Raw genomic sequence first — 27,467 nt, 5'->3', positions numbered from 1 at the left:
GAGCTAAAATCCATGGAGTTTACACATGGACCAAAACCATACAGACAGCTACCTCTAAAATTTCAGGCTGAAATCAGATGAAAGATTTCTTCCTTGGATTTTTCTTTGTGGAGGTTGTAAGGGTGGCAAAGAAGCTAGAAACTTTTTCTTAAAAATATGGGCTGTTTCGCAAAAATAGCTTCACTATCATTTACCTTTGTCTGCAAATATGTTGCCATCTGAAATAATTAAAAAAAACCCAAACCTGATGTGCTAAATGAAAAGATTAGAAAACATAGGTTGTAGTTTACCTCAACTGAATGCAACTGTCCATAAAATTTGTCACTTCTCATCTTTTGCTGTATGATCATTTAGTTACTTCGTATTTCATGATCCTAGTTAAATTCCTTCAATTACTTACAAATTCCATCTCGAGTCAATGAAATTCATGCATGCAACTGACCATTTTGTTTTAAAGGCATGTTTTCAGGAATCAAGACCTTAAGGCATGAGTACTGAACATCCCTGCTAATGCTTTATAAATTGCGTGTTACCTAATCTAAATTTAGATGTCCTTGTAGGATCTCTATATTCAACAAAGAAAAATAGTCATATCTAGAAGACAATTTATCTAATCTAACTCAAACAACCAATTTTAAATTAAATGAACTTCAGCCTGGAAGTGAGTCACTGCACTGATGAAAAAGAGAACTTAGGCAGCCAGCTTAGAAGCTGAAGTTACAGGAGATGACTGTGTACTTGTGTATTAAATCTTTCGTAGTAGACTCTTCTGTGAAGAGCTGTGAACTTTTAGTAATGAAGTACAAAAGAAAAGCTAATCCTTTTGTCTGTAGAGCAGTGACACAGGGCTGCTGAATTAGTCTACAGGATGAGAGCTTAATAATTTAAAAACACTTAACAGTAGGTTTATGAATCATATATTGATCACAAAAGATCTAATGAATCTTTGTAATAAACCAAGTAATTAAAGGGAGCAAAATTTAAACTATTTTAAGGCATATTATTCCCAACAGTTATGCCTAGATGAACAAGAAGTGCAGAGCTATAGGAGCAGATCTGTACAGCAAAACACCTGATGCTGAGGACCTGGTAGCATTTAGCAGGGCAGTGGAGGAAAGAGGACTGAGGTGGTACAGGCTGATCCTGTGGGCTGAATGACCATTAGTGGTTAGAATAGATTTGATGTCCTCCTAAAGCTCACCTTTCAATTTATTTTTCTAATGAAAGGAACCTAGTTCATATGCTTGAGCACACTTCAACGATGCAAACCAAATCATAATAATCAGGAATAACAGAGACTTGCTTCAGAAGCACACTGATGAGCTAAACCAAGCATTAACCAAGCTCAGACAAAACCAAACACCTACCAAGTACAGCCACCTGCACTGGCACTAATCCATATTTCAGACTGGGAAAACACTACTGCCCCACAGCCTTTTTCACAAAATTAAATTTACTAGATCTCATAAAACACCCTTTCTACTTCAAGGAGTCCTGCCCAACTTAATCTAACCAGAGCTGCCTCAGACACCTTCCTCTGATACAGCAAAACCCTCAAGCAGCAGAAAGCAAACCCCGGCAGTTTCTGAACAAGGTTGAAGGAGTGCTACCACCCATTACCTATCCAGCAATGTTGTGTTTTATTTTGTTCTCATATACTTGTAGTAAGAAAATATTACTAGTGACATATTTAAAGAAAAATCTGAGCAAGGATCATTCATTCAGTACCTAATAGAATAATTTCTAAACACTTGATGAATCAGTATATCTGTTAAAATGTGTACTTGACTTATTTTACAGCACTGGCATCGTGCACGTAACTAAAAAGAGCCCTCTACAAAGCAAATAAAACCAAGGCAACAGTAATTTAACAGCTTTATGAGGCACAGTTTATATCTCAGCAGCACTGGCTTTGTCTAGACATTTCTAATTAGACATGGTGAGTATCATTGTGTGACATAGTCCTATTAACATTCTGGAGGTTCAGAAATATTACAAACATTAGGGACTAGTTTCTTTTAACATGGTGCAGAAATATTTTGTTAACTAAAATATGGTGACTCTTGGTCCACATAGCAACCAACGTCTACAGTTAGAGCTTGCAATCAAGGAAGGCCTACTGCTAAAAGGTACTATGGAGATGTCTTGAAGCCGTACAGTTTTCATGTTTTTTAAACACAATTGCCATGTCTGGGCAAAACCGCTCATTTCTGGTTTCCTATGCTTTGGTCTACCGTGCTTTGCCCTGCTAAAGCCTTCCCTGGGCTTCTGAGTTTGAGGTTTTCAAGCTGTGGTTCTATGCTTCAACAGTGAGGGAAACAACTCTTCTCTGATGGCTGCAAGGAATGAAAAAATCTTCACAAAGAGTGGAAACATGTGCTTCCTATCATTATGTTCTCTTCAGAGGCAGCCTACCTCATGAAAAAGCTGTGAAAACAGAACTAGCATTTTTCTGTTAAGTGTATTTTCAGGAAGTGCTATATTATGTATTTCTACTTTATTAAATATATAAGGCAGAGACAGCACCAATAATAGAATCCTCAAATTCTCCAGAGCATATTGGAGTTTTACAGCGGCATACCTATTTCAAAACTGGAAAAAAAAAAAAGGAAAAAAGGAAATAAAAATTAGCCTAATTCCTGACACTAATTGAAAATCCTATTGAATAAAGCACTCCCAGACCTAACAAAGAAAGCTATAATTGGTCACTAAGCATTTTACAGCACAATTAGACATTATGAAATGGCATTATTTTTTTATCTGAGGCAAAATCCATGTTGATACAGAAGTTTCACCCCAGTAATGATTCCTGTGCTCCTTAATACTTCATTGTAAAGCTTCCTGTTAAAATGCAGTCAGGAAAGTTCTTTTCCTAACTTTTTTAAAGAATTTTTTACTTTTTTTTAAACTTAAAAATATAAAGTAAAAAAATCACTTCACAGGAAGGCATTTTCTTTGTGGGACTGTTCGGTTCATCTCTTTTCCAATGAGGAATCACAATTAGATACTTTAGGGCACTGAAAAACTAAATCCCATCAGCCTGTTTGAACCATCTTGCCCCTGATGCTTCAGTCTTTATTTGGCTGATGGTGTTCATGGGAAATACAGACAATCCATAAAACTCAAAAAAGTCATGGGTAAACAGCTTTTAAGTAGTTCAGAAAATAAAAGCCAAAAAACGAGAATCTTTTTCAAATGAGTATTTCCGACTTGATATACTCCTCATTTGTAGTTGCAGAGGATCTGAACTCATCCATAGCTTAGTGACATAGAATCATAGAATCTTCATGGTTGGAAAGGACCTTTGAGATCATCGAGTCCAACCATACACACACACACACACACACACACACAAAAAACCCCAAAAAAACCCAACACCCAACAACCTACAATCTCTGCCCTTCAGAGCATGCCCTGAAGTACCAAATCTAGATGTTTCTTAAATACCTCTAGGGATGGTGACTCAACCACCTCCCTGGGCAGGCTGTTCCAGTGCCTGACCACTCTTTCAGTAAAGTAATTCTTCCCAATATCTAATCTAAACCTCCCCTGCCACAGCTTCAGACCATTTCTTCTGTCCTGTCATTCACCTGGGAGAAGAGGCCAACACCCACCTCTCTCCAACCTCCTTTCAGGTAGTTGTAGAGGGCATGCTATTCCTGGTTTGGAAATCACCGTTAATAGTATGAAAATAATTTGTAAAACACAGTCCCTTTGCCATGTACCTTAGCTTCATAGGAGCGTACCTTTGCTTCATAGAATTGTATTCACTGAGAATTTGGTAAAGTGTATTCATAATCTCAAAAAAAAGGAGGCAACTGTTCATACAGTACCAAACAGTGCAGATTTGATTGTGTGAGCATTTCCCACAATTGTAGTAGAAAAAAATGTTAGTGTGACATATTGTGATCCATTTCTCCAGAGGAGAACCCGTTTGATATGAAACAACGTTCTTTGAATCTGATACTACAGATGCTGTTTCTTGATACCTCTTGTAAAACCAAAATTGTACGGTATTCAGATTAAAATGATCTGCTAAGATACCTGCCAATCCTTGAAATATCAAAGGATGTAGGTCCCTCATATTCCAAAGGTATTATGCTTGAAGTATTTTTTTCAGACTTAATACATTCTTTTCATATGGAAAACAGGAGAATTTTATTATGCTTTTAAAGACAGCTGCTTTCTGAGTTATTTTAAGAAATTCACTAACAGCTCTTTTTATTTTCTATCATATGATTTCAGATTAAATAATAGTAATTTAAAAACCCTAAAAGCCAAGGACTAGAATTAAATTATTACCTTCTTGTTTGCTTTCTTAGCTGATGAGCTGCCAAAAGTATTCCAAGTAATAACAATTCACAGCAGGCACAGTTATTTATGATAATTATATTTAAAAAACTACCATACTTACTGCAAATAGTAGGGCTCTCATCTGAGTTGTCTGCACAATCATTTACAAAATCACACAAATTATCCTTTGGGATGCAGTACTTGTTGGCACATGTGAATTCCTCTGATGTGCAAGGTCTGTCTGGGATGAGCAAAGGGGAACAATCTTCAAAGGTAATGTCATCCACTGCCACGTCTCCCATGTAACTGACACCACGTTTTGCCCTGAAAACAACCTAATAAAAATTACGGAGCTATTACAGTAAGACATGGTTAAGATATACAAAAGCTTATACATGCAACATGAACAGAACACAGACTATGACAGTCCTTGCGAATCTTGAAATAGGAAGTGGTCAGTTCTTACTGTCATAGCACAGCCCTATGAAAGTTTGTACTACTGCTTGTACAGATTTGTCGCTACAGTTATTGAAGGACCATCTTCTAATATCAACCATGTACAGAAAAGGGGGGGAAGAAAATGAGCAACAAAACCCGATACTAGTCCCCACTTCTCCTGAATTAATAGCAAGGCTTCCATCTACTTCTGCAAAGTAAGCACGAAAAAGACTAGCCCGAGTCATTCATCAGTTATTCTCATTAATGCAAAAAGAATGTTAAAGTTTCATTAAAAGCCATCTAAGACAGAAGTACCAGAGAATGTAACACATTTTTAAATTCGTTTCTGGCTGTTTCTGGGGTTTTTTTATAGAGATACAACTAAGCATGGTATACCCATGACTAAGTATCTCTAAGAGGCTTAGGAATCAGCTCCTATTTCAAAGCAAACATCATGCTCAAGACTCTTTTTTCATAAACCAGATGTAATACTGCTACACATTAAGGAGAAGGAAGCGGAATAGTTTATCCTGAATTGGATTCAAGGATAGAAAGGCTTCTCCATCTCAAAAAAAGTATATCAGTCTGAGATTGAAGGGGAGTGAGAAACTTCCAAAACCTTGTGGTCAGCTCAGATAACTGATCAGCCAGCCAAAATTATTTTGTTATTCAAAAGGGGAGGTACACTATGTGTATGAAGGAAAAAGGGAAATGAGGAGGTGAAGAATGCATAATATAAAAGTACCTAAAGCCAGCTATGCAGAGAGCACATAACATAGGAATATATACCTGAAAATTTGAACGAATTCCTAAAAACACTTCTGCTCTGTTCCACTGGGGACCTTGGCTGCCACTTTGAGTCCACAGTTTAGAAGTCTTGTTATGGGTTTTACAGAGTACCTAAAAAGGAAATAATTCTAGGTCACAAAAAATCTTTTTATTACCAACTCACTTTAGGTTCCTTAATTGTATACAAAAATATGAGAGTATCTTGTACAACTTATCCCTATACCATCATTAAATATCATAGAATCATAGATTTCTGGAGTTGGAAGGGACCCAAAAGGATCATCAAGTCCAACTCCGTGCTCCTAGCAGGACTACCTAAAAATAACCATATGACTTAGAACATCATCCAGACATTCCTTGAACTCTGACAGGCTTGGTACTGTCACCAGTTCCCTGAGGAGCCTGTTAGAGTGATAGACAACCCTCTTAGTGAAGAACCTTTTCTTAATGTCCTATCTGACTCAAAAGGATTTTCCAGTGTAAACAACTATTCTAAGAAAATAATGCTTCAGTGTTTTCTTATCTCCTCATAAGTGTAATCAGTCCAGAATCTTACCTGGACTAACTTATCCCATTAATTTATCCAGAGTGGCTAGCCGCAAATAAAAATTGCTCATTAATGGATTGGGATCCATTTGTAAAAAAAGGAAAAAACACTAACAACAAGAGTTACTGAAAAATGTATTAATTTTTTCTTCTACAAATAAAAAACTTGTTATTTTCTTCTAAAGACCAAATTTTATCTGATTGGACAGTGGAAGAGTCTTAAATACCCTTACCCCTGTGAACAGTCACTGAATTGGGCAACGATGAGACTTTTTGACCTGAGCACAAAGTCCTAAATATGTTTTGCTCCAACCTCTTGGGCATCCAAATTCAACTGAGCTGAAAGACGGGTGTTTGATGAAGTGTATCAACCTGTGTCTCCAGCCAGTACTCGCAGAGCTAAATATCAGTTCACCAGTTGCCTGAACCACTTCTGCTTTCAAGGATTTATTGCTACTCTGTGTAATCTTCTTAGGGCAGCCCAGGCATTTTTCATCTTAATGAAAGAAAAAGGATTTTTTTGAAAATTTATGCAGTCCTGTGAGTGTATATGATATTGCATAACAGGTGGGCTCTGCCAAGCAAAGAGAAGATCCTCACACTGAAGAGCTTTCACTCCAGAGGAGCGAGAGAAACAGGTGTAATATATTAAATGGAATAGAAAAAACAAAGTGACAGCTGGCTTTATAGACAAGAACTGCCTGCAGAAGACATGAGTGCTAAGGGGAAAAAATAAATTGGAGAGAAACAGGGATTAAAGATATTATTTGTGAGAATAAATGGTGCTAAATAAGATTTTTCTTACGCTCACATACAAATTATATATTTCTTTGACTATAGATATAAATGTGTGTGACTGTAGACACGTACATACATACATAATTTTACATACACTGTGAATTACTTACTGAATTATAAACCCAAGTCCTTCATCAGAAATTCATAGTTTCTATCATATCATGCTAAAGGTTATAATTTTAGAGTTAAACATGCCCATAAATTTATTTGCTATCAAAATCCAAAGCTTCCATGTGCCCTCATGCAATTTAAAGCCCTATGCATTTCGATTACAATACAAGTTATTGAAAAAGCTCACCTAATACTTTGGTAGAGTTACCCATGCCAAATCAGAGGGCAGAAACCAGAGAAAAATGGTTTCAACTAATATTCAAACTGAGGTGGCCCAATAAAGCGACAGCTAATCAATGCTTAACAAAGCCATAAAACCACAGGAAGACAGACATTCATGCAGACAGCAGGAAAGTCTTCAATGCATCCTACATGACATTTGACAGCATGGACGCAGACTAACATGCAAAAAAATCCAACCTTGTGAATTAAATAAAAATGTGGTAGTCTTGGGGGAAGAGCTGGATAAAAGGCCTTTAGTGATTTTTAAGCACAGAAAGATTCACATTCATATAGTACTTAGCACCTTTAGAAAAAAATAATGAGAAATTACATAAGTAATTTTATATTCTGAGTTATTTTATATTCATTATTAATTGCTTAATTAAGCAATTAAAAGTGCTAATTACATACAATTTTAAAAATGCAAATGTTTCATGATTTTCCTTTGGTACATCTTAAAATCAATTAAGCTATAACTGAAAAAAAAAAGTTAAGGAATAGAGGGAAATTGTAGTTCCCTGTGTTGAAACTGAGAAAAAATTAATATCTACATGCATTTGCCCTTTTTGGTTGTAATACTGGGCATGGTTCCATAGAATTTGCTGCTAATTTCTACAAAATACTCCGTAGACTTGACTCCAACTAACACGGGTTCCTACACTCTAAAGAAACCCAGAACAATGGAGTAAATGCAAACAAGTCTCAAAGCAAATTGATTTGTCCCAAGTCTTAAAACTAAGGACAAATCATATTTATACTCTGATTTCCCATTAAATCTGATAAATTAAAATTTGACTACTTGCCAAGCAGCCTAGAAAGATCTTTACTTACTTGAGAGAAATACAGTGATATCTTCAAAAATTGTTTAAGAAAAATTCAAGAAAATGCAAAACGTGCTTCCTCTGAATATCTAGCAAGTCACGTGCACGGGGTGAAGGACAACACATCTTAGATTTCCATTCTCATGTCAACATATATTTTAATTTCATCTTTGAAAGATTTGAATTCTACCAGCTTTTTGTTATAGTTGCCTTTTGTTATTCAGAGTAACCAAGCTAGTGAGAATTTATTTGTACAATTAAATTCACACATATTGGCTACACCCAATTTGATACAGGTGACTGGGCAACTTATCCTGAGAGTTTTTTTCAATCCACTTCAGATGCTGTAGTTATTGTGTAACATTCATGGGAAATCCTGTTATGGTTACTCAGATGTGTGGCAAAAAAATTGTTGAGAACAGTATTGCTGTTTTATTCATCCACTTTATAGTCAGTCATTTAATCTACAAGCTGCTGAATGAGTTACATTTCCTTTACAGAAGTCCTTTTATTTAACTGTAGTGAAGAAAAGGGTATGGGTAAGCAAGTTTGTTACGGTTATGTCCTAGTAATAGTTCAATGCTGCTTACATTAATATAATTAACCTCTGAAAGATATATGTTAAGCTTTCAGAGGAATAAGCTGTTTATATACAATTTTACAGCAAATTTTATTACAATTACTTCTTTTTTTCATGTTCCCACATTCAGACAAAGACTTCGATGTCCAAATATCTACTGATGCTTTTCAGTGTCAAAGGGTATTGTGCAGCACAAGCATTTTTCTTGTATGGAAGTTCCAGCCACGGTATATTTAGAAAGGCCACAGTTTTTGATTATTGTAGAAAGTTACATTTTCCCAGCTTACTTGAGCTAACGCTTCCTGCAGATCATAACATATTGAGAGCAGTGAAGTGCTAGCAATTATTTGTTTTCATTTATTAGCAGCCTAGGCTTTAATGAAACTAAATGACAAGGCATGAATTTTCTCACAGCAATTTCAGGCAGTAAAAAAACCCAAGCAACCGGGAACACAGAACATCTCCGCACCTCCAAAGAACCTATTGTTGAACCATTCATGTGGTTCCAGAACACAATTTTGCATTTGGGCCCCGTAAGGGAGATGACTGGGGTAGCGATGTCAGCGATGTCACCAAATTCTCCATTCGAGCTGTCTGCAAACAGATACCAGCCTTCTTCAGTACACCTGCTCAGAGAGAAAAGTTTTTCTTTATTAAAACAGAACTTTTAATCAAAATAAAAGTCTAGTTAAAGTTAAAGTGGTAATGTCTCCTTATACAGATATAGCGTCTTCTGTCTGGGTATCTGGATGCCTTTTAGTTTATCAGTGTGTAGCCTGAATCCCAAAAAGCCCTTGAAAAGGCAGTTAGTATTTTTATATCAGAGATTGGCATGACAAAATACAGAGCTGAAGTCAGCCTTGACCCACAGGATCATATAGGTGAGGGCTGGAGGGCCTCTGGGTGTTGTGCCCCCCACCCTCCTTTCCTCAGGGAAATCAGAAGGTTTAAGCCTGACTTGAAGTCAAGTAAATCCAAGATACTGAGTGAAATTCTTTCTCCTGAGCTGCTGGGAAAGATGCGGCTGGCTTTGCAGTAAGCATCAGACTCTGAGTGTACAGAAAGTCCAGAAGTGCAGTTTTAGTATTTTGTGTGCCTAAGATTTGGCTCCTGAAAACCTTGCTTTTCAAAATAAAAAACTGATGTTCACCAAAGATAAGATTCTATTCTTTTTAGTGGAGCTGATACACACTCAGTGCTTCTCAAAAGAAAGAACCTTTCCAACAAGGGATTGCAAACCTGATGATGGGAACTACGTTTTTAAAAAGGTCTTGGCATTAGGCTTTCCTCGTTTTTCAGTTTTCCTGTTTGGCCAAGCTCTGAGCAACCGCTCCATAAAGTTGCACCACTGCAACTGTGAGAAAGCAGTGACCGTGCCCAGGAAGCACTGCCAAGGGAAACGCGGGGTGCCCAGAGGGTGTTCACAGACTGAAAGTCCTGCTGAATGGGAAGAGTCAGGGCTTCAATGATACGGATTTCAAGAACTTTTTTATTTTTTTTTACTAGCCCCCTCTATAGTTTTTATACTTAGAGCAGTCTAAAGGACTAAAAGACTTTGGTGCCTGTGGTAAGAACTCAGTTTGATGCAGTCTTTGCTGCAGCAGCCCCACAGTATTAAACAAATATTATGAAAGCTAATTTTTCAATGATCAAGTGAAGTTTCTTTGAAATCTTGTAAAAAAATTGTTTCTTTAAAATATTTTATAAAATTTTTAAAAATATCTTCACTATTTATCTAGACACAATTTACAGATTGTGGTGCGTACATTGAACTCGACATGTACTGATCTGTGTGATAAAATAACTATGAGTTTGACACATACAGGTTTATCACTGCAAAGTTACAAAAAAACCTAATAGGTTACATTTACCGTATAGAAAAATTTACACTCAATAATCACAAAATACTTTAACACATTAATCAAGGACAGTCAGGTACTCTGGAAATCAAGGAGAGACTGAATTACATGTATATTCATTCACTTTAAGAATAGCATGGTCTATCTACTATAGCACATAATAAAAAGTAGGCTAGAAACAGATAAAATTTATCTCTGTACTCACACAGCAATTTCCTCTGAGGATCTGAAGTCTGTTAATTAATTCACTCATCCTTATAATCACGTATACAGCAACTTGTTTCTAACATGACCAGTGACAGATTGATAGACTACAAACAGCCTGATCTTCTTTTTGCCCAGAGCAAAAAAATTCATAGGGTATCTCCTTATTCTTCCTATAACCTGCGGTTGAGCTTAAGAATATATTTACATGAAAAGAATTTTCCATCTCTTTCTCTTTCTTAATGTTTAAGACCATTAAATCTTTGCTTCATAGGAGAATTAAAACCTAGCAATAGCCATTGACACAAAACAGCCCTTCAAAAATCCATGCGAATCAGTGGCTGGTTCATTGCTTGTTACGCAGAGTACTGCTTCTGCCTCCCCTGGTGTCACACCAGAGAAAAAAAAAAAAAGATAAAAAAGTCAAGTGCTGTATCCATGGGAAACTACAGAAAATATTATGGTAGATGAAAATAAAAGACAATTTTGGTAGTTATAAAACATTTTGGTGCAGAAATCCCAGGGTATGTCCTGCAGCACAGCTAAGTGTAGTTCTAACACTTCCGTGGGTCAGAAGTGGGCTGAGCACTTTTACTAGTTAGTCAGCCACAGTTCAATCCTGTAAACATTACACGCTTCTCAGAGGTTTCCCAAAACCTTATCTAGCATGCAAGAATGAGAGAATCATTGGATTATTCCCATAATTTCTCTTTAGCTAGCAAAGATGATTCTCAGCTCTAAACTATTAATACATTTGTTTTATTTAAAGTGAAATAGCAAAAGATCCCATAAAATGAAGGAACTCATGCAGGAAAAGATAACATTCTGCAGAGAGTTTCTTACATGTTAATTGAAGAACATGAAGTGCATATGATTCAGAATTAAAAAATGAAAACTTTTATATACAAAAAAAAAATCAGTGGTGTGTGGGATGGGTCATCTATGCAAATTTGTTTAGGTAGAAATCAAATACATGCAGGAACCTAGTGGTCATAATCAGAGTTAACATTTCTAGTGCCACCCGTAAAATAGAATTAGCTACTCAGCAGTATTGTAATCTTCCTTTCCTATAGAAGAAACATCCAGTAGTTTATAGCAAAATTTTCTCTTTCTAAGCCACATTCAAGTAGATATTTTTGAATAAGGAACAATATGTTTTTAAAATAAATCTTAAAATGTGGGGCAAACCTTCATTTGGTGTAGGTCAGACGTTTTACAAGTAAAATCACTGGGGAACTGGTGATAAAGCCAAGAGGAACCAAAGTCAGTCTGGTGGGATACTAGGGGAAGAGTAGTGTTCTGGGGAAATCTGAATCTTCTCCACACTGTTATTTTTCTTTTCATTCAGAAGCAGATGAGAGAAGTGCCACTGTCCTGGCAATTCAGACATCTTTATAACTACTGCATGCATTTACATCATCCTTGAGACAGAAGCATTGATATTTGGAAGTGAACTATTGCAGAAAATAAGAACAAAATAGAGTAAGGTATATGCAAGCCTTAGGGCAATTAGGTAAAAATAATCCCAAAATAAAAAGCTATAGAGCATTTCTGTTAGAACAGAAATTTATTAGGCTTCTCCTAATAAACTGCATATATGGTAAGTGATAATTGAAAACATTGAAAACTACATAGTTACAGATGTTTCAAGCGAGTCTGCATTTGGAACATTCATTTATTTCCCTCTTTTCTGCTGAAAAAGCTGTTATTTCGATGTAGCTTTTTTTGGTTTCTTTTTTTCTTTGGTGCTGAGTATTCTACCAGAGTCTTGCCTGGTTAAGGTTTGCAAAAACATTTAAAAATTCAGAGTTTACTCTGCTACAGGGAACTCATGCCTTCAGTGGTCCAAGAGTGTCAGCACAATATTTACAATAGCATTCAAGAGGGCTGTAAGAAGCAGAATGATAAAGAGCTCTGAAAAGCAACAGCACTTACAGCCCTCATGCTTCCCAGAGTATTCAGTGTTACGTCCAGGCCTCTCAGTGAGATTAGTTTGAAACAGTGGTAGGGTAAAACCATTACTATAATGAAATTCAAACATCCATCTCTTATTTGGCATCTTCCATCAGATACGTCTTTGTCCTGAAGGCAGACCAAAATCACTTCTCTATGTAGATACTACTGGTCCCATAGAGCATCCTAAGAAGGCAAGTGTCACTGCAAGTTTTTCACCTTTGTTTCAGCGTTTCCTCTAATGTTACATTTAAAACCAGCAAACCAGATTAAAGTGCCCTGTATGATACACTTCACAGAGTGCTAGCCATTAAACATGGTGGCAGCATGTGATTACAAGAATATTAAGGACATGTGGGAAAGTAAGGGGAAGTGGAAGGATCAGAAGGGGCTGGATAAGTGGGTGTAGAGCATCCTTCTTCACCTTCACTCCTACCATTCAGATTTTTACACTTAGGACTACAACACTGACATACTTCTGACCTATCCATGTTGTTGTTTAAAAGGAAAGCTTTCTTCTACTGTCTGTAGCTGATATTAACTTGCACCATGTTTGTTCACAGAGCAAAAACAATCTGTCTGTCTTGAATTCTTTGAGCTGTCTGGTATAGCAACCTGTGTGGAATTTACAGGTAGATGTACGTTCTATAGAGGGAAGAGTTTGAAGAAAGCAATAAGAAACCACTCTGTGTATAGTTTACATGCTAGAGTACCTTCTATGGATATATCTTTTGTAGCAGAGCCAGTTAACATACATGCAATCGTCTGTTCAGTTTGTCAAGCTGTGACTTCTGAAGTAAAAGATTGCCTAGCCAGCCCACATGTATTTTACAGCAGTAAGTAATATACAGTCAGAAGGTACTCCAAAACTTTCCCTTAATCTATGTTATCACTCTCCCTTACTCTGCTCAGAATTTGTTCTCCTCTTTACCCCTCATCTTTGTTCTTTGAGTGATCTTGAGCCAAGGTAGTAGTTTCTTCATTGTACGATTAAATCACCTGACCCCTCCTTAAACACCTTTATTTGCTATTCCACAGAAGTACTGCCCTTCTTTGTTTTCTTTTTTATCTTTTTTTTCCAAATGAGACCTCGAGGAGATGATGGTAACAAGTATAAAACAAGATATTGTTCAACATGTGTAAGAGTGAATAAATCTGGCTTTCAACATAGATCTTATGTAAGTGCTGAAATTCAGCAGAATACTTGCAGGCTCCCCTGCCAGTAGCTGCAAGATCTCAGGCTCATTTGGAAAATTATCTCATGGAAAACCTCTTAGCTGGCAACTACAAAACGTGTCATTAAGATCTTGATATTTACCCTTTGAAAATAATTAATTTTACCTCTATACTGCAAGCATTCCCTGTATAGAGACATTCCTTTGCCAGTGTAATAATCCTAATTAATTTCAGAGGGAAATTCACAACACTTTAATGGATATAAAAAATTCAACATAAGCAACTGAGCTACCTTTCCATACTTGACTTTATTAATACCTTAATTGTAACTATCTTTTAAAAATGTAGTTAGCAAAGAATGGGCATTCATAAAAGAATCTTCACTGTATTTCCCCCTTCAAACCATTCAGGTGAACACAGGGAATTGAATATACTAAATGGGAATTAGTATTGAGGGAAAGATTAAGTGTTAAAAAAAAGTTGTAGGCCTATCAAAAAAATTATGCCCAGTTTAAAGCTGGTAGTGTTATCAATTATTCTCATGTTGTGAATTACTCATTTCACAGGAGTAATTGTCTGTTGTTGTAATGTCTGAAAGTGGATCAAAAATTTATCAGCTAAACTTTCCTGTACAGAAAGTTCAAGCTCTGATTTAATTAGTTGTTGGACATCTCTCAATTTTTAAAGTGTTAATTCATCTATGTGTCTCTTCTACAAATTTTTTGAGAATCTCTGATTAAGCACTTAAATGGACATAAAATACCCTTTACTCATTGTTTTTCATTTAGTGTGAAAACTAAGTCTAGTTAGAAAACAAACAACTCCATTTCATTAAAGAGTTCTGGTTTCCTTCCAAATCTCAGCAATAATGAGAAAAACAAACAAGCGAAAAAGGAAAACCAGAGAGGGAAATTTCAGTTTGCTTAGGGGGATAAGCATCCCAATGATTAGCACGCCATACTAAAATTTGAAATTCAAAATGCAGCAGCTCCTACATTCCCTTCCATTTTCCTGGATATATGTGTCCATAAATCCTGTGCAGCATCTATATAGCAAATCAGAGTCCCATAGACATGTTGGACCTCTTGCGCATTTAAAGCATTATTCTTCGGCTCCCCAATACCATCTGTCCAGGATTTGCCAAGTCATTGACCTTTCTATACAGGACCTCTTCTCTGCAGAGAGAAACCCAAATCTAGTGGTCAAAACCCCAGTATGGTACTAGATGACCTCCAAAACAAGCACTGTCTTGACGGAAGGGGAAGAATTGTGGGATACTAGACATATCAGGAAATTGTGGACCATCAAAGCTCAGGTTGATGGTTCGAATCAGACAAGACAGCAGCTTCAGTTTGCATTTATCACATCCCATGCATCCTTTTTCAGGGCAGTGGGGCTGGGGGAGCTCTGTCTCTATCTATTCCCTTTCTTCCGAGAGCATAGGTAACCAGCTGACAAAAGTTTTGCCAAAGTTAACATATTTGCAGAATTTTAGGTTTAGATTAGCTAAGATTTCCTAGTTAGAAAACATTTCATCAAAAGATTTCTGTGAAAATTTTTTAGATTATTGTTTCATTAGCTAAGAGAGAGTTAAATTCTCCCCTATTTCTTCCTAACAACCATATTTATGAGAAAAGATTTATATTGGTGTCATTTTTGTCCCGTACTGTGTCATCAGGGTATAGTATTGGTATTTCAATGCCTTATATATTTGACACAAGATGGTTGTAAACTGTGATACTTTGACCTTTCCACCACGCTAGCTTCATTTTATGTTGAATCCTATTATTTCTTGTTTATATTGTCAGAAAACAGATGATACAAAAGTTCTGCTAAAAAATTTAAGGATGTATAAAACCAAAAGTCTCTATTAAAAATCTTTAAAAAACACGCTAACCTTTCATATTTTCTAGCATTAGCAACAAAGGTTGCAATAGAAACATAAAGCATCCAAAAGTCATCATTATTAGAGTATCCCTAAGGAAACAGGCAAAAATACAAGGAAGGCTTAATCTTTGGTTTTGTATGTGTCCATATAGAGTCTAATGTAACTACAATATATTAACTGCAAAATGGGAAAGCCAGGTACACATTGTCGCTATAGCACTGTTTACTTGAAATTTGGCTTTAAGGTGGGAAACTGCTGAAAGGTGGGTAGAAGTGACAGAGAAATATGATAAAGTATTATAGAAATACACTGAAAGAGTTATATTTCTAAAAAAAAAAAAAAAAAAGGCAAAACCCTAACAGTTTCCCCAACACTGACTGCATCTGGCTGTAAAAATTACAAAAAGATGCTGAAAAATTTCAGAAGTGAAAAAGACTTTAATATTCAAGCACTCATTCAAGAAGAAATTTATCACCTCCTTTATACTCTGGGTAACAGCTACACTGACCATTATGCCCGTTATTTCAGCCAGAAGGCAACATGGGATGTAGGAAGGAGAGGGCAGTCTGTGAACAATGGCCAAGGTTTTACTCAAGATGTATAATGACTGTGAATTTGAATTAAATGCGGCAGAGCACACTTCTTTAGGAAGCTTGAGAAGTCTTACAAAGAGAAAGAAGGAGAATGAGAAAAAAATACCTTGTTTCTTTAGTATCTGTATACACTAGATATTCGGTCTCTGCACCAGAATTAGTTTTACTACTCGTCCTTCTGTAGATAATATGGGATGGTCTGTTATAGATCATAACATATGAACAGATCTTTTACAGCCCCTGTCTTGCAGTGATTCACATATAACATATTCATTGGCTTCAACAGGGTTCTTTCCTTGAATAAAGGATTGCAGCTGTGAGGATATTATTGCAGAAAAAGAATCTATATGCAAAATTAAAATGTCATAAAATGTGTAACTTTCAGTAATCTCAAAGGGCAATAAGAACTCCAATAACCTAATTAATTGTACTGTATCAGAGAAAGATTTTCTCCACTGAACACTTCTAACCACTTAACTATTAATACGTTTTAAATAGTCAGTAGCTCAAATCTATATTTAACAACTAGAAAGAAAAACAAAAAGGAAGTTTTATTTCTTCAATTAAATTTAAGCATTTCTGTAAATATTTTTAAAAAATTAAAAAGGAATTGAAAGCAAACAGTGATCAGGAAAGCGGATCTTTGGTTACAGCAATATGTGATAAATTTAATTTCAAAAGTGGTAATTCCAAAAATAATGTTCTTTTATTGTGATTTGAAACATATATTTCAGCTAGTAACCTCCCATCCCCATTAATATTTAACATTAATGTGTAATAAACTCAGAATCATAAAAGTAACACGATTCTCATGCCATAACAAAGTAGATGTAAATTTTTTGGAATACTGCTTTGAGAAAGGATATAATAGAGCAATTTCCTATTGCAGAAGCCATCCTCTAGCTGTGTTTACTGACAACTAACTGTAAATTGCTGGATGCCAACAGACCTAGTTGTTGAGCGCTAGAGATAAATTTTTCTATCTTGAGCATCTAAACTTTGGCACACAAATACAGGATCGATCTTCAATGGATAATTCAAACTGAGCAAAAACAAAGGTGCATAATACACTAAAGCAGTAGCAACATAATGAAATATGTAACTGGACACTGTGATTAGAAAGGTGCTCCAAAGAAAATCACCACAAATGTGAGAAGGAACTCTTGCACTAAATCAAAGTGTGTTATACTTATTATCACACTCTAAGAGTCAAAATTCCAAAAGAAACTTGCTATCTTTGACCATGATACAAGTGTAACACGTAAATCTTTGTGTACAATTTGATGCCTTGTTTTACATAATAGATATGAATTCCAGGAAAAAAAATATATGCTGGTAAATTTCACTCACATGCAATGATTAAATTCTTCACAGTTTAATCTATTTTCATTATGAGATCAATCCCACGCTTTAGCGTCCTAATATGCAGAGCTAAGAACCAGTTTGAGTTCATTCTCTTTCTTCATACAAAATTAGGTTTGATTGAATTACGGTTACTTGAAATGAAATAGTTATTTGACATCAACCTGCAAATAATTTCTGACCATTAGCTTACTCTTAAAAGTAATCAGTATTTTATGACTACATATTTAAGTTGGACACATAACTAATTTGAACACTTTTCCTCTCCAAGTGGATGGTGCAAAACTTAGAATTACTTTTTCAGCACTTTTCAACCCAAAATTTTTTTTTTCTAAAAAAGAATAATTATATTTGCTTCAGTTTCATTAAACACACAGTACAGGGATTCCTCTTACAAAAATATGAAAAGTACAGTCTTTTGTGTTTAGTTTTTAATGACCATATTGCTTCAGGTGATACTAATGTGTATTCTTTATATTACTGTGATAGCTGTGTGCACTTACAGATTATTTTTCCACACACATTCGTCTGAGCTTTGCCACTAACGACATAAGCAGACACTAACAAATGGATTATGACCAAGTCAAAAGATTATATTAACCTGAAGTCTGATAATACTCCAGATTTCATTACTGAAGAAGGCTCATTTCTTGTAAGTGCTGGTGGGGTCACCTGATATTCAAAGTTGAATTTATGGTCCCAGTTCTAAAGCGACAAGAGCAGGGTGAAAAAACCTTATGCACAATGTTACGGTGGGATTCTTCTCAGACTGTACTGCAACCACAAGTAATCGTCACTTTTTTTTTTTTGTTTTTTACTGTGTGGAACCAGAGGAAATATTAGATAGTCTGGGAAAGTGTTTTTGAAATTGGTGTGTGTGAGTGAAAGTATGTGAATTAATAATTCTATAAACATATAAAAATGTGTTGTTTATTTTTACCTTATTTCTCTAGATGCCCTCAAATCATTATTCTGATGAAATCTACACCCGTTCAACTCAAGAATCACAAGAATTGCACGTATGGAAGCACAATACTCATCAGAGCCTGTGATAGATACACTGTAACGTGCTAAATTAACTCCTCTTTACAAGGCTGAAGTATTCCCTTCCTTTCACTTTCCATTGCCTATGGTACTTTCAATTCTATAGTACTTTCTTTCCATTGTCCAAGAATATTAGGAGCATATTCTTAGAGACAGCTGTGGAGCCTACAAGATTTAATGCTGTGTATTTACTTCACTTTGACTAGAGTTCTTAAGCAAGACCAATAGATAGACACATACATTTGTCTAAAGTACATAATACTATTAAGAACAGATCTATGGAGTGTAAAAGTATCACATAAAGCCCATACTTTTCCTCTATTTCTATGTAAGTGTAACTAACTATAGTACTCTCAGGTATCATATATACTTTCCATGTCTAAAAGGCTCATTTAAATGCACCGTCATTAACTTCAGTGTCTTCAAGCAAATCCTGCTTAAGGAATAGTAGTCAGCACAGCCTGAACAGAATGAGACAGCAAGTTCAGCATAAATATACGGTAGTGAAATATGTCAAACTCTTCAGACACACATCTATACAAAATGATAAATACAGAATTGACATATTGAAGCATTTTTTGTGGTGTATTGCAATGAGACTCGGTTTGTGCTTTCAGGAAGGTGTTTCTTCTTAAGAACTTTTTTTTATCCATTTGATTGTAATAATTCTAACAGCTTTTTGTTAATGTCCATCAGTCCTTTAAAATTCATGCCATACATTATAAACATGTTTAAGCTGCTTTTGGGATTATGTCCAAAAAGTAGAGGCTCCGATTACATGATAAAAACTTAGAGATTTATTTTTAAATAAATTCATATGGTAAATCCATTGCTCTATGTGTGCTGTTAATTACTGTATCACTTGCTAAAAGTTCAAAAGAAGCAGAAATCTCCTCTGTAAGGGTTTTGACAAAGAAATTTAAAGTAGAAAGCACATCTAAACTGTGCAGAGTATATTCTGAATAAGGCTTTACACAAGAAACCAGAATTTTATAAACTAATCTTAATTACTTGTTGTAGATTCATCTGGCAGTATTATTCAGTTATGAGAAAAAGAATACAAATGGCGAAGCAGACTTGGTTGGAGTTCAGACTGGAAAATTGGTGCACATTAACTTAAATTCAGTGCTTTAGATTATTTAGGGATATAGTGTAATAACAGCAGAGTAGAGATAAGGAGGTGTAACCACTCAAGTCCTTGCTTAACACACCAGGACAATTTTGAGCGCCATGCTGAGTGCCACACTCCCATATTATGGCAATTGGAACCAGTGGTAGCTAAAATTGGGCTGGAGCAGGCATATCAACATCAGTTCTAATCACACCTGAATTGCAGCGCTGACACACAGGTTGTTTTCAGGGGAACGCGCACAATGCTGAATGAACCACAAATGTGATGAAGTACATCGAATCCTTCTCTCACTAGCTGAGCAGAACATTTTTGAAGTAGCAAAAACGGTTAAAAAAAATTAGATTTCTTGCTCAGAAAAGACATGATCACTGCATGCCCTGTGTTGCGCATTTGCAAATCTCTAAACCCTCTAAACTGTAGGCATGTCCTTTAAAAGTGCACAGATGTGTCTTTAGACCTACACAAAGTGTTGGGTCCTTTAAAAGCAAGAACTGTATCATTGGTTTGAGGCTACCTTAAAATAGCTGAAGGCTAAAATTACAGAGCACCTGATAACAAAAACTAAAGCCTAATAAACTTAACGTCCAACTAATGAGCCTTTATAGTTGAACAGTAGAGCACCAATTAGTATGTTATTAACTGGTCTAATCCCCCTTTCTTTTTTTTTTTTTCTTTTTTTTTCTTTGTTCTGTCAGCATCATTGTTCTCAGAGAACCTCTGTTCAAACTCTCTCAAGATTTACCAATGGCATTTAAAAGCATTTGTGGCATACCAACCAACACAGAAAGCAAATGGCATCAAAGATGAAAGATTCCATGTTTTGATCATAATACAACAGTCAGTGACTGTTAGTTGGATTTTCTCCATTGGAGACTTTTAGTCGGATGGCTTCTAACTGACACAGGGCTGAGATTAATTCATGGTGTTTCCATGGCTCATCTGAACCTGTCACATTCTGTCATATCTCCGTAAATTCTGTGAGGTTGAAGGCAAGAGGAAACAAGAGGAATGAGTTCCTTCCCAAATAACCAAGCTCGAGGTGAAAAAGCCACCAAAATTTCCTATCACAATGGGCATTAGTTTTTATTAGCAATTTTCTGTGTTACAGATTAGTATAAAATAGTGTGTTACTGTAGAAAACTCCTCAGTAACTGTATTTTTTGTAGCATCAAATGTCTAATATCTACAGTCTTGTTTCTTGCCTTATCATTCACCCTGGATATTTACTACCGTGAACAGTAAAGCATTTGATTACCTGTGATGCTTTGTTAATAAACTTAATGAATCACTAACACAAATTACTCCATATTTCACAGCCACTTAGAGAACAAGCATATACTAAGATGCACCTTGTTCAAAAATGCTGCAGAGGAAAACTTGTTTTCTGAACCTCGGTTATCTTAATTCTTATTCTCTCTGAAAAATTCCTAACTAAACAAAAAGAATTCTAGAATAAATTGTCACAGAAATTTTTAATTTTCTGTGAATGACCTAGTCAAGACTTTCAACAAGTCCTTAATTATTGGTAGTAATATAAATACAATAATAAATATAAAAAATAGCAATACATTACTTTGGTCTTCCTGGGTATATAGAAAGACTAAATTTCTGGTTTTAGCACAATTTTTTGCTGAATCACTTTTATAAGAAAATTTGTGCTGGGCTAACTGTAAGCATCTTCCTGTAACTTCTGCATAACAAGTCACTCTAGAGAAGATATTGTCTCCATGTGAGAGTACATGCACTTTTGAGACACATGTAGGATAAACCCCGTGAAGAAATCATCTTCCAGCCTTTGAATGAGATATCTGCATATAGCACAGAAGTGTCTCAAGGGCTATATCTAAACATCCCATGGACAAAGCTATCCCAATATTGGGAAAGGATATTAAAAGGTTTGCTTTTGGATACAAAGCACTCCTCGAAGCAAGAAGGTGGCTGCAATGAAGAATGAAGTACTTGCATGAAGTATCGGGGGGACTGAAAGCTCCAGCTGTCTTTTTGGTAGCACAAAAGGCAGCTACTGCAGTGACTGGAGGAGGGATGACCTTGGCTCCTCTCTCATCCTCCCGTTTGCAACTCCGTAGTTTGCCTTTGACTTCCGACTTTGCACCCTTCCTTGTAGGCGCTAGGAGGCTGCTGCAGCAATGATTTTCCCTTGGTTGTTCTTACGGGTTGTTTCATGCCAGTCTCAACATTCCTTGCACAACACTTTCCAGGTCATAGTTGATCAGGTCTCTGACCACTTCCCACAAGCTATTCCTTAACCGGATTCAACTATATTGGAGACTACCTAGTATTTACCCTGTACTCACAAATGGAATGCTCCTTTTATTATCTCTTCTCTGTCAGGCTCAATGGTACAGATTAAGGATGATTTGCACATGCAATACAGTAGAAATGGGTTTCGGTTTTGGTTATATCAGCTAAGTGAAATGCAGTCAGAAAAAAAGAAGTGCCTTCAAGTAGTTAAATTCAGCTTTCTCCTTTCCAATGTTTTATGAGTAGTGTCCTGTGGGATTATAATTTTTTATCACCTACTTTGAAGTTCTTAGACTCTCAATTTAAAAACGGTTCTTGACTGATGAAAAAACTGCTGGGCTTAAGTATATTACTTGAAGACTTTAATTTTTCCTATTTTTTGCTGTGCTAATGTCTGATAATGATTGAAAAGCAGACACAAAAACAAGACAGATGTATTAAACCTATGGTTATCAAGGGAGCTATTTACACAGCAATAATTATCATGTGAGCTTAGAATTTTAGTTCCACATCCTTTTTTGTTTTGATTCATTAGTTTTGATGACAGATTTGGATATGAATTATCACATCAATTAAGTGCCTACAAAGTTTTCAAATAACAGTTGTACCCAAACATCATTAATAATGTCAAAGAATTCGCTACATCACTAACCAGTTTCTCTAAAATAGAAATAAATTTATGGAGTTACCCATTTGCTGGTGTCTATTCTATACACTTGTTTAAGCCTACACAAATTGATACTTTCATCATTATAGCATTTAGAAACCTAACTGCAATAGAGAATTCCCGTTTGCTAAGTGTAGAAACATGCCATAAGAGCTCTACATTCATATGCGCATAACGGTCTTGTCAGTGCATGATGCCAATGCCGCACAGTTCTTTGCAAAACACATGCCAGCCTTTCTCCAGCTCAAGCCAAGGACTGTCAGGCTGCCATAGCAGACTCCCATGACGACTTCTGTTGCTCCAGCCTTGGGCTTATATACAAACATACAAGCTGCTCTTTCCTCCATTTCTGAAGTCATTACTTTCACTTAATTAATGTAATTACAGCTTCAAAGACTCACACCTCCAACTTACAATTCATCAGCCTACATGTGGCTAGCCCAAATACATATTCTGTGGGAAGCAGACGGTTTGAATCTCCAACTATTCACAGGTATTTCTGATGAAAGAACTCATTGTAAGCTGCACTGTCACCCGCACTTGCATCAGGATAATCCTGCGTGTTTTATTTTAATTAGCAAACACACAGGATTACAGTATTACAGCTCCTCTCAGCTAACTCCATGGAAATGTAGGGAAAATGGATGAGAAAATAAACCAAAACATTGTGGGGTTTTAATTCAACAAAACTGCTGCTCTGCATCTCCTGCTGTAATTTGGAAGCACCACGCTCCCGTTCTCTTCTACAGGCCCATAAACAAAGGGAACGGGGAAACAGTACAACCAAATTACATCTCATGTGAAACATCACAACAGCAATACATTTCAGTGTTGCCTGAAAACTGCAATCTCTATGCATCGTTTACTTTCTTTTTTTCATCAGTCCTTTTCAGTGTACTGCTAGTTGCATTAAACCCTGAAAATATGTTGAAAAACAGTAATACACTTTCAGGTATCGCTGTGCCAAGGCAAAACCTGTAGTGGAAAGGCTGTGAGAGGATTTACTAAGCACACATACAGTGCTGGTATCGGCTAATATAGAACAATTAAATAGCAGTCAATGAAAGATTTGACAGCCAATTTAACATAAATAGTTGTTCTTTTTTATGGAATACACTTCCTATATATAATGTAGAGACACTGAAACAATTAGGTAGCACTGTAATTCTTTTTTGCTATTATTGAATGAGGATTTTTTGGGTTGTTTTCCTTTTTTTTTTTTAAAAAAAATATGCAGTGATTTTAATGAAATACATAGTGAAACTAATACATTGAGCTGATCCTTTTATAGTGATATAAATGCTCTCAAGCTGAGTAAATGCAATATAATCTCATTTTAAACTAGTAGGAATATTGCAAGGAGTCTGTTGGAGTGGTTTTAATTTAAAGTCGATTTTTGCACTCTGGACTGTTGTAACAGAAAGTAAACATGCCTGTCGCTAGAACTAGGCAAGTATTTTTCTGTTCAGAAGAATGATGCTACACAGAAATTTCCTTATTAGATGAAAATGAAGTTGTATGACATTGAAATTTGTTTCTACTCAATATATTTGCTAATCACCTGGAGAGATTTGTTTTACTAAATCTTAACTGTTATTTTCAACTGGAACAATAAATGGCTGTAATGCATTTTTAAAATCACATTCCTTACATTTTTTAGAAAAAAAAACCAACACAGGTAAACCTGAATCTCTATGGGAAACAGATAATTTTTGCACCTTGAGACAAATCAAGGAATGTCTTTGGGAGGAGTTCGCAATTATCATAGGCAATCTACCTGGAATCCAAATCTGATTTAGAAATCTTCGCTGAGAGAACAGAAATATTTTTTATTTTACTATGAAATTATGTCGTTTATCAGAAAAAAATGGTAAAATATCAATTAAACTGAATTTAACTCTACCGTCGTTTTGAACTGCTTTAGTTAATTATTAAATGTCAGCAGGATTCAATGGGTCAACAAGACCCATTGTTGGAGTAACTTGCACTGCTCATCCTTGGGCAAAACTGCTGGGATAACAGCAGCTAGTAAGGTAGAAAAGTGAGCGTACACTGTCCAGGTGAATAAAGACCATCTGAGAAGGTATTTGCCCGAAACTGATCAAGATGAGACCACCATCGACTAAATTAAACAGCCAGTGAATTGCAAAGACCTCTTTCAAACAAAGGAGAAGTCAGCTTGAAAAGAAGGATAGAAGTAGGATGAAAATTTGTAATAGTGGGGAGAGATTGTGGAGTGGAAAGAGCAGCAGCCAAAACCTGTTTTTGACATGCCAGAGGCCATCTTGCTGATGCCACTACCACTTCATAGATCAGAGTATTGTCCCCACTGGATGCTGCAAATAGCCTGCACCTAGGGGGTGGTCTGACAGGGATGCGACAAGGAGGGTTGATTTCTCATGGAATATTTATTAACAGATTATAGGCAGCCATGTCTCCAAGCTTTTTTATCATGAGGGGGAACATGGTTGTACCCCACCCGTCCTCTGGGAGAGGCAGCGTACACGTGTTTCTCTGGATGGGGAGGTAGTGAAACTTTGGGGAATTACTTATAGAAGAGTGTTTAGAAACTTGTACCTGTTTATTAACATTTTGTACTTTGATTCATTTGTTGTATTGATGCTGTTGATCCTGCATATCTACTTCACTGATCGTCAGTTAATTATATGCCATTAATAAATCAGTAAACTGCTTCAGTACTGTGAACTGAGCAGCCTTTCCTCCTGACAATCCATATGTGGCTAAACTCACACAGTCCAAGAAAGATTCAAGTATCTGAAAAATTGTACTCACGTAGTATGATCAATTAACGGGCAGTGTTTTTCTTGCTCAGGGTAGAGATTTGCCCCTCTTCCAAGTTCCCACTTGAATACGTTTGTGGTACGGATGGAATAATTTCCTGACGTCTGTTCCGAGGCTGGTTGATACCATCCACACTGGGTTTTATCCTCAAAGTCGCAGTTTTCCATAACTTTAGAGATGAACAGTGAACATTTCAGGTTTATATAAAAATTGGAAATCATTAATTTATGTTATGATAAAGCAAACAACATGGCATTCAAAAGAATTCAATTTATAGTATCCATGAATACCTATACAGTACTAACATGTACAGTTTTTCCTCTATAGATAAAATATCAATTATATTTTCTATGTTGTTTTCTATTAGGCAGGTTCTAATTTTGGGAATATACCAATTCTTTTGCACCTCAATATCTACCTTCATATGTGTTCTGACCAGCTTTCATGCCATTCTAATAATCTGTTGTTTGCTATACATTGAAACACATGTAAAATTCATCAGCTATGAATCTGCCAGCTGCTGCATGGTTCTTTCTTCAGTCTGATGACATTAAAAACTCATTGCACCTTGCGTACAAAGTCCATGACCAAAACTCTAAAAATCCAAATCAATATTTAAAGCAGTCACTATGATACCTGAAAGCCACATAACAATGCAGCTATTTGGTATTTGTGACAAATACTGAATTGTTATCTTACGAAACAAATATGCAGCTGCCTGTGCCTTAGTTTTTGATTCCTGAGCAACTAGACAAGAAAAGTAAGCTTACTACTGTCCCTTCATCACAATGCATCCCCCTGTAAGAATATTTAGGGGAAAGAAACCCACTTATTTTCCATTTCTGCTATGAATATTTAATCTCCAGTATATCTTCCTGAATATTTTGCAGAAACTTTGTCTAGGTGATCCAAGGTGAGTCTTGACACTCTCCAGAATTTTGAAACAGATTATTATACTCAAATCTAAGTGACTGCTGCAAGAATTGTGCAGGGAAACAAGAATTTATTTTAACCCACAAAGTTCAAATGCTAGTGTAGCTGAGGTAACTTCTATATCAAGAAATCATAGTGCATTAGGAGAATATGCCTGATGCTTCCTTCCTTGGAGCCTAAAAATGGTAGACTAAGGAGGGCGTGAGTTTTGATTAATAGCTTGTATATGTCCAGTAAGGAAGCGAACCACAGCCAATGCAATCTCATGAGTTACCCATGTAAAGATTTATGACATTCCCTGAGAGTGATGAGTGGCATAGTATTAAGTGTTTATTCCCCCATTCTAATGTGTTTTGTAAACATTATGTTTCAAATGCCTCTGAGAGAGATAACACCTTCCTGAAAACATATTTCTGTCCTCAGTCAGGACATGCTTAACACTATTCCAGCATTGTCATTCGAGTGATAAATTGCCATCATTGCTGTAGTGATGGGAGACTTCAGACAGTGCAAATATGTAGAAGTGTATTCTCCACAATATTTATCTCTCACAGAAGGAAAACATGTTTTGCAAGATAACGTAAATTTCTGAGGGGAAAAAAAAAAAAAATTCTATCCAAAGGACTCCACATTTATTTTTCAGGGCAGAATTTCAATGGCTGGTGTTTTTTTGTATTATAGGAAATTATTCAATGATATTTATATATCAGATTCGTTTCTTCCAGAGTTATTCCCACATAAGAAATAAACAGAGGGAGTCTACTGTTACTCTTTCTCATTGAACCCTCAGCCCTGACAGAGGTGATTGAGTTCCCTACACAATGTGTAAGGAATGCAGAGTTTTGATCTTCAGTGAGAATAGTTTTGCTTGCAGAGTTGATGAGGTCACTGTCTCTAGAAGTCTGTCCCCCTCATTAGTCAGCTTTGGTACAGCAGTATTTTCAAGTACTGTGCTTTAAGACTGAAAAAAGTCATCAACAATTTATTCTAAAAT

The 27,467-nt window shown here is 36.1% G+C and overlaps 1 protein-coding gene across 1 annotated transcript in view; it reads right to left on the bottom strand.

Moving 5' to 3' along the window:
* The window catches only part of MALRD1 (MAM and LDL receptor class A domain containing 1), a 273,631-nt gene that overhangs the window by 151,935 nt on the left and 94,229 nt on the right, over window positions 1-27,467 (bottom strand). Inside the window, exons 21-24 of the mRNA XM_054190597.1 lie at window positions 25,532-25,709; window positions 9,068-9,224; window positions 5,521-5,631; window positions 4,415-4,628 (exon numbers count right to left, since the gene is read on the bottom strand). Coding sequence (XP_054046572.1) covers window positions 4,415-4,628; window positions 5,521-5,631; window positions 9,068-9,224; window positions 25,532-25,709 — 660 coding nt within the window. The remainder of the gene's footprint in view (window positions 1-4,414; window positions 4,629-5,520; window positions 5,632-9,067; window positions 9,225-25,531; window positions 25,710-27,467) is intronic.

This window comes from Rissa tridactyla, chromosome 2 (assembly GCF_028500815.1).
Source record: "Rissa tridactyla isolate bRisTri1 chromosome 2, bRisTri1.patW.cur.20221130, whole genome shotgun sequence".
Lineage (NCBI taxonomy): Eukaryota > Metazoa > Chordata > Aves > Charadriiformes > Laridae > Rissa > Rissa tridactyla.
This window is presented reverse-complemented; position numbering and strand designations above follow the sequence as displayed.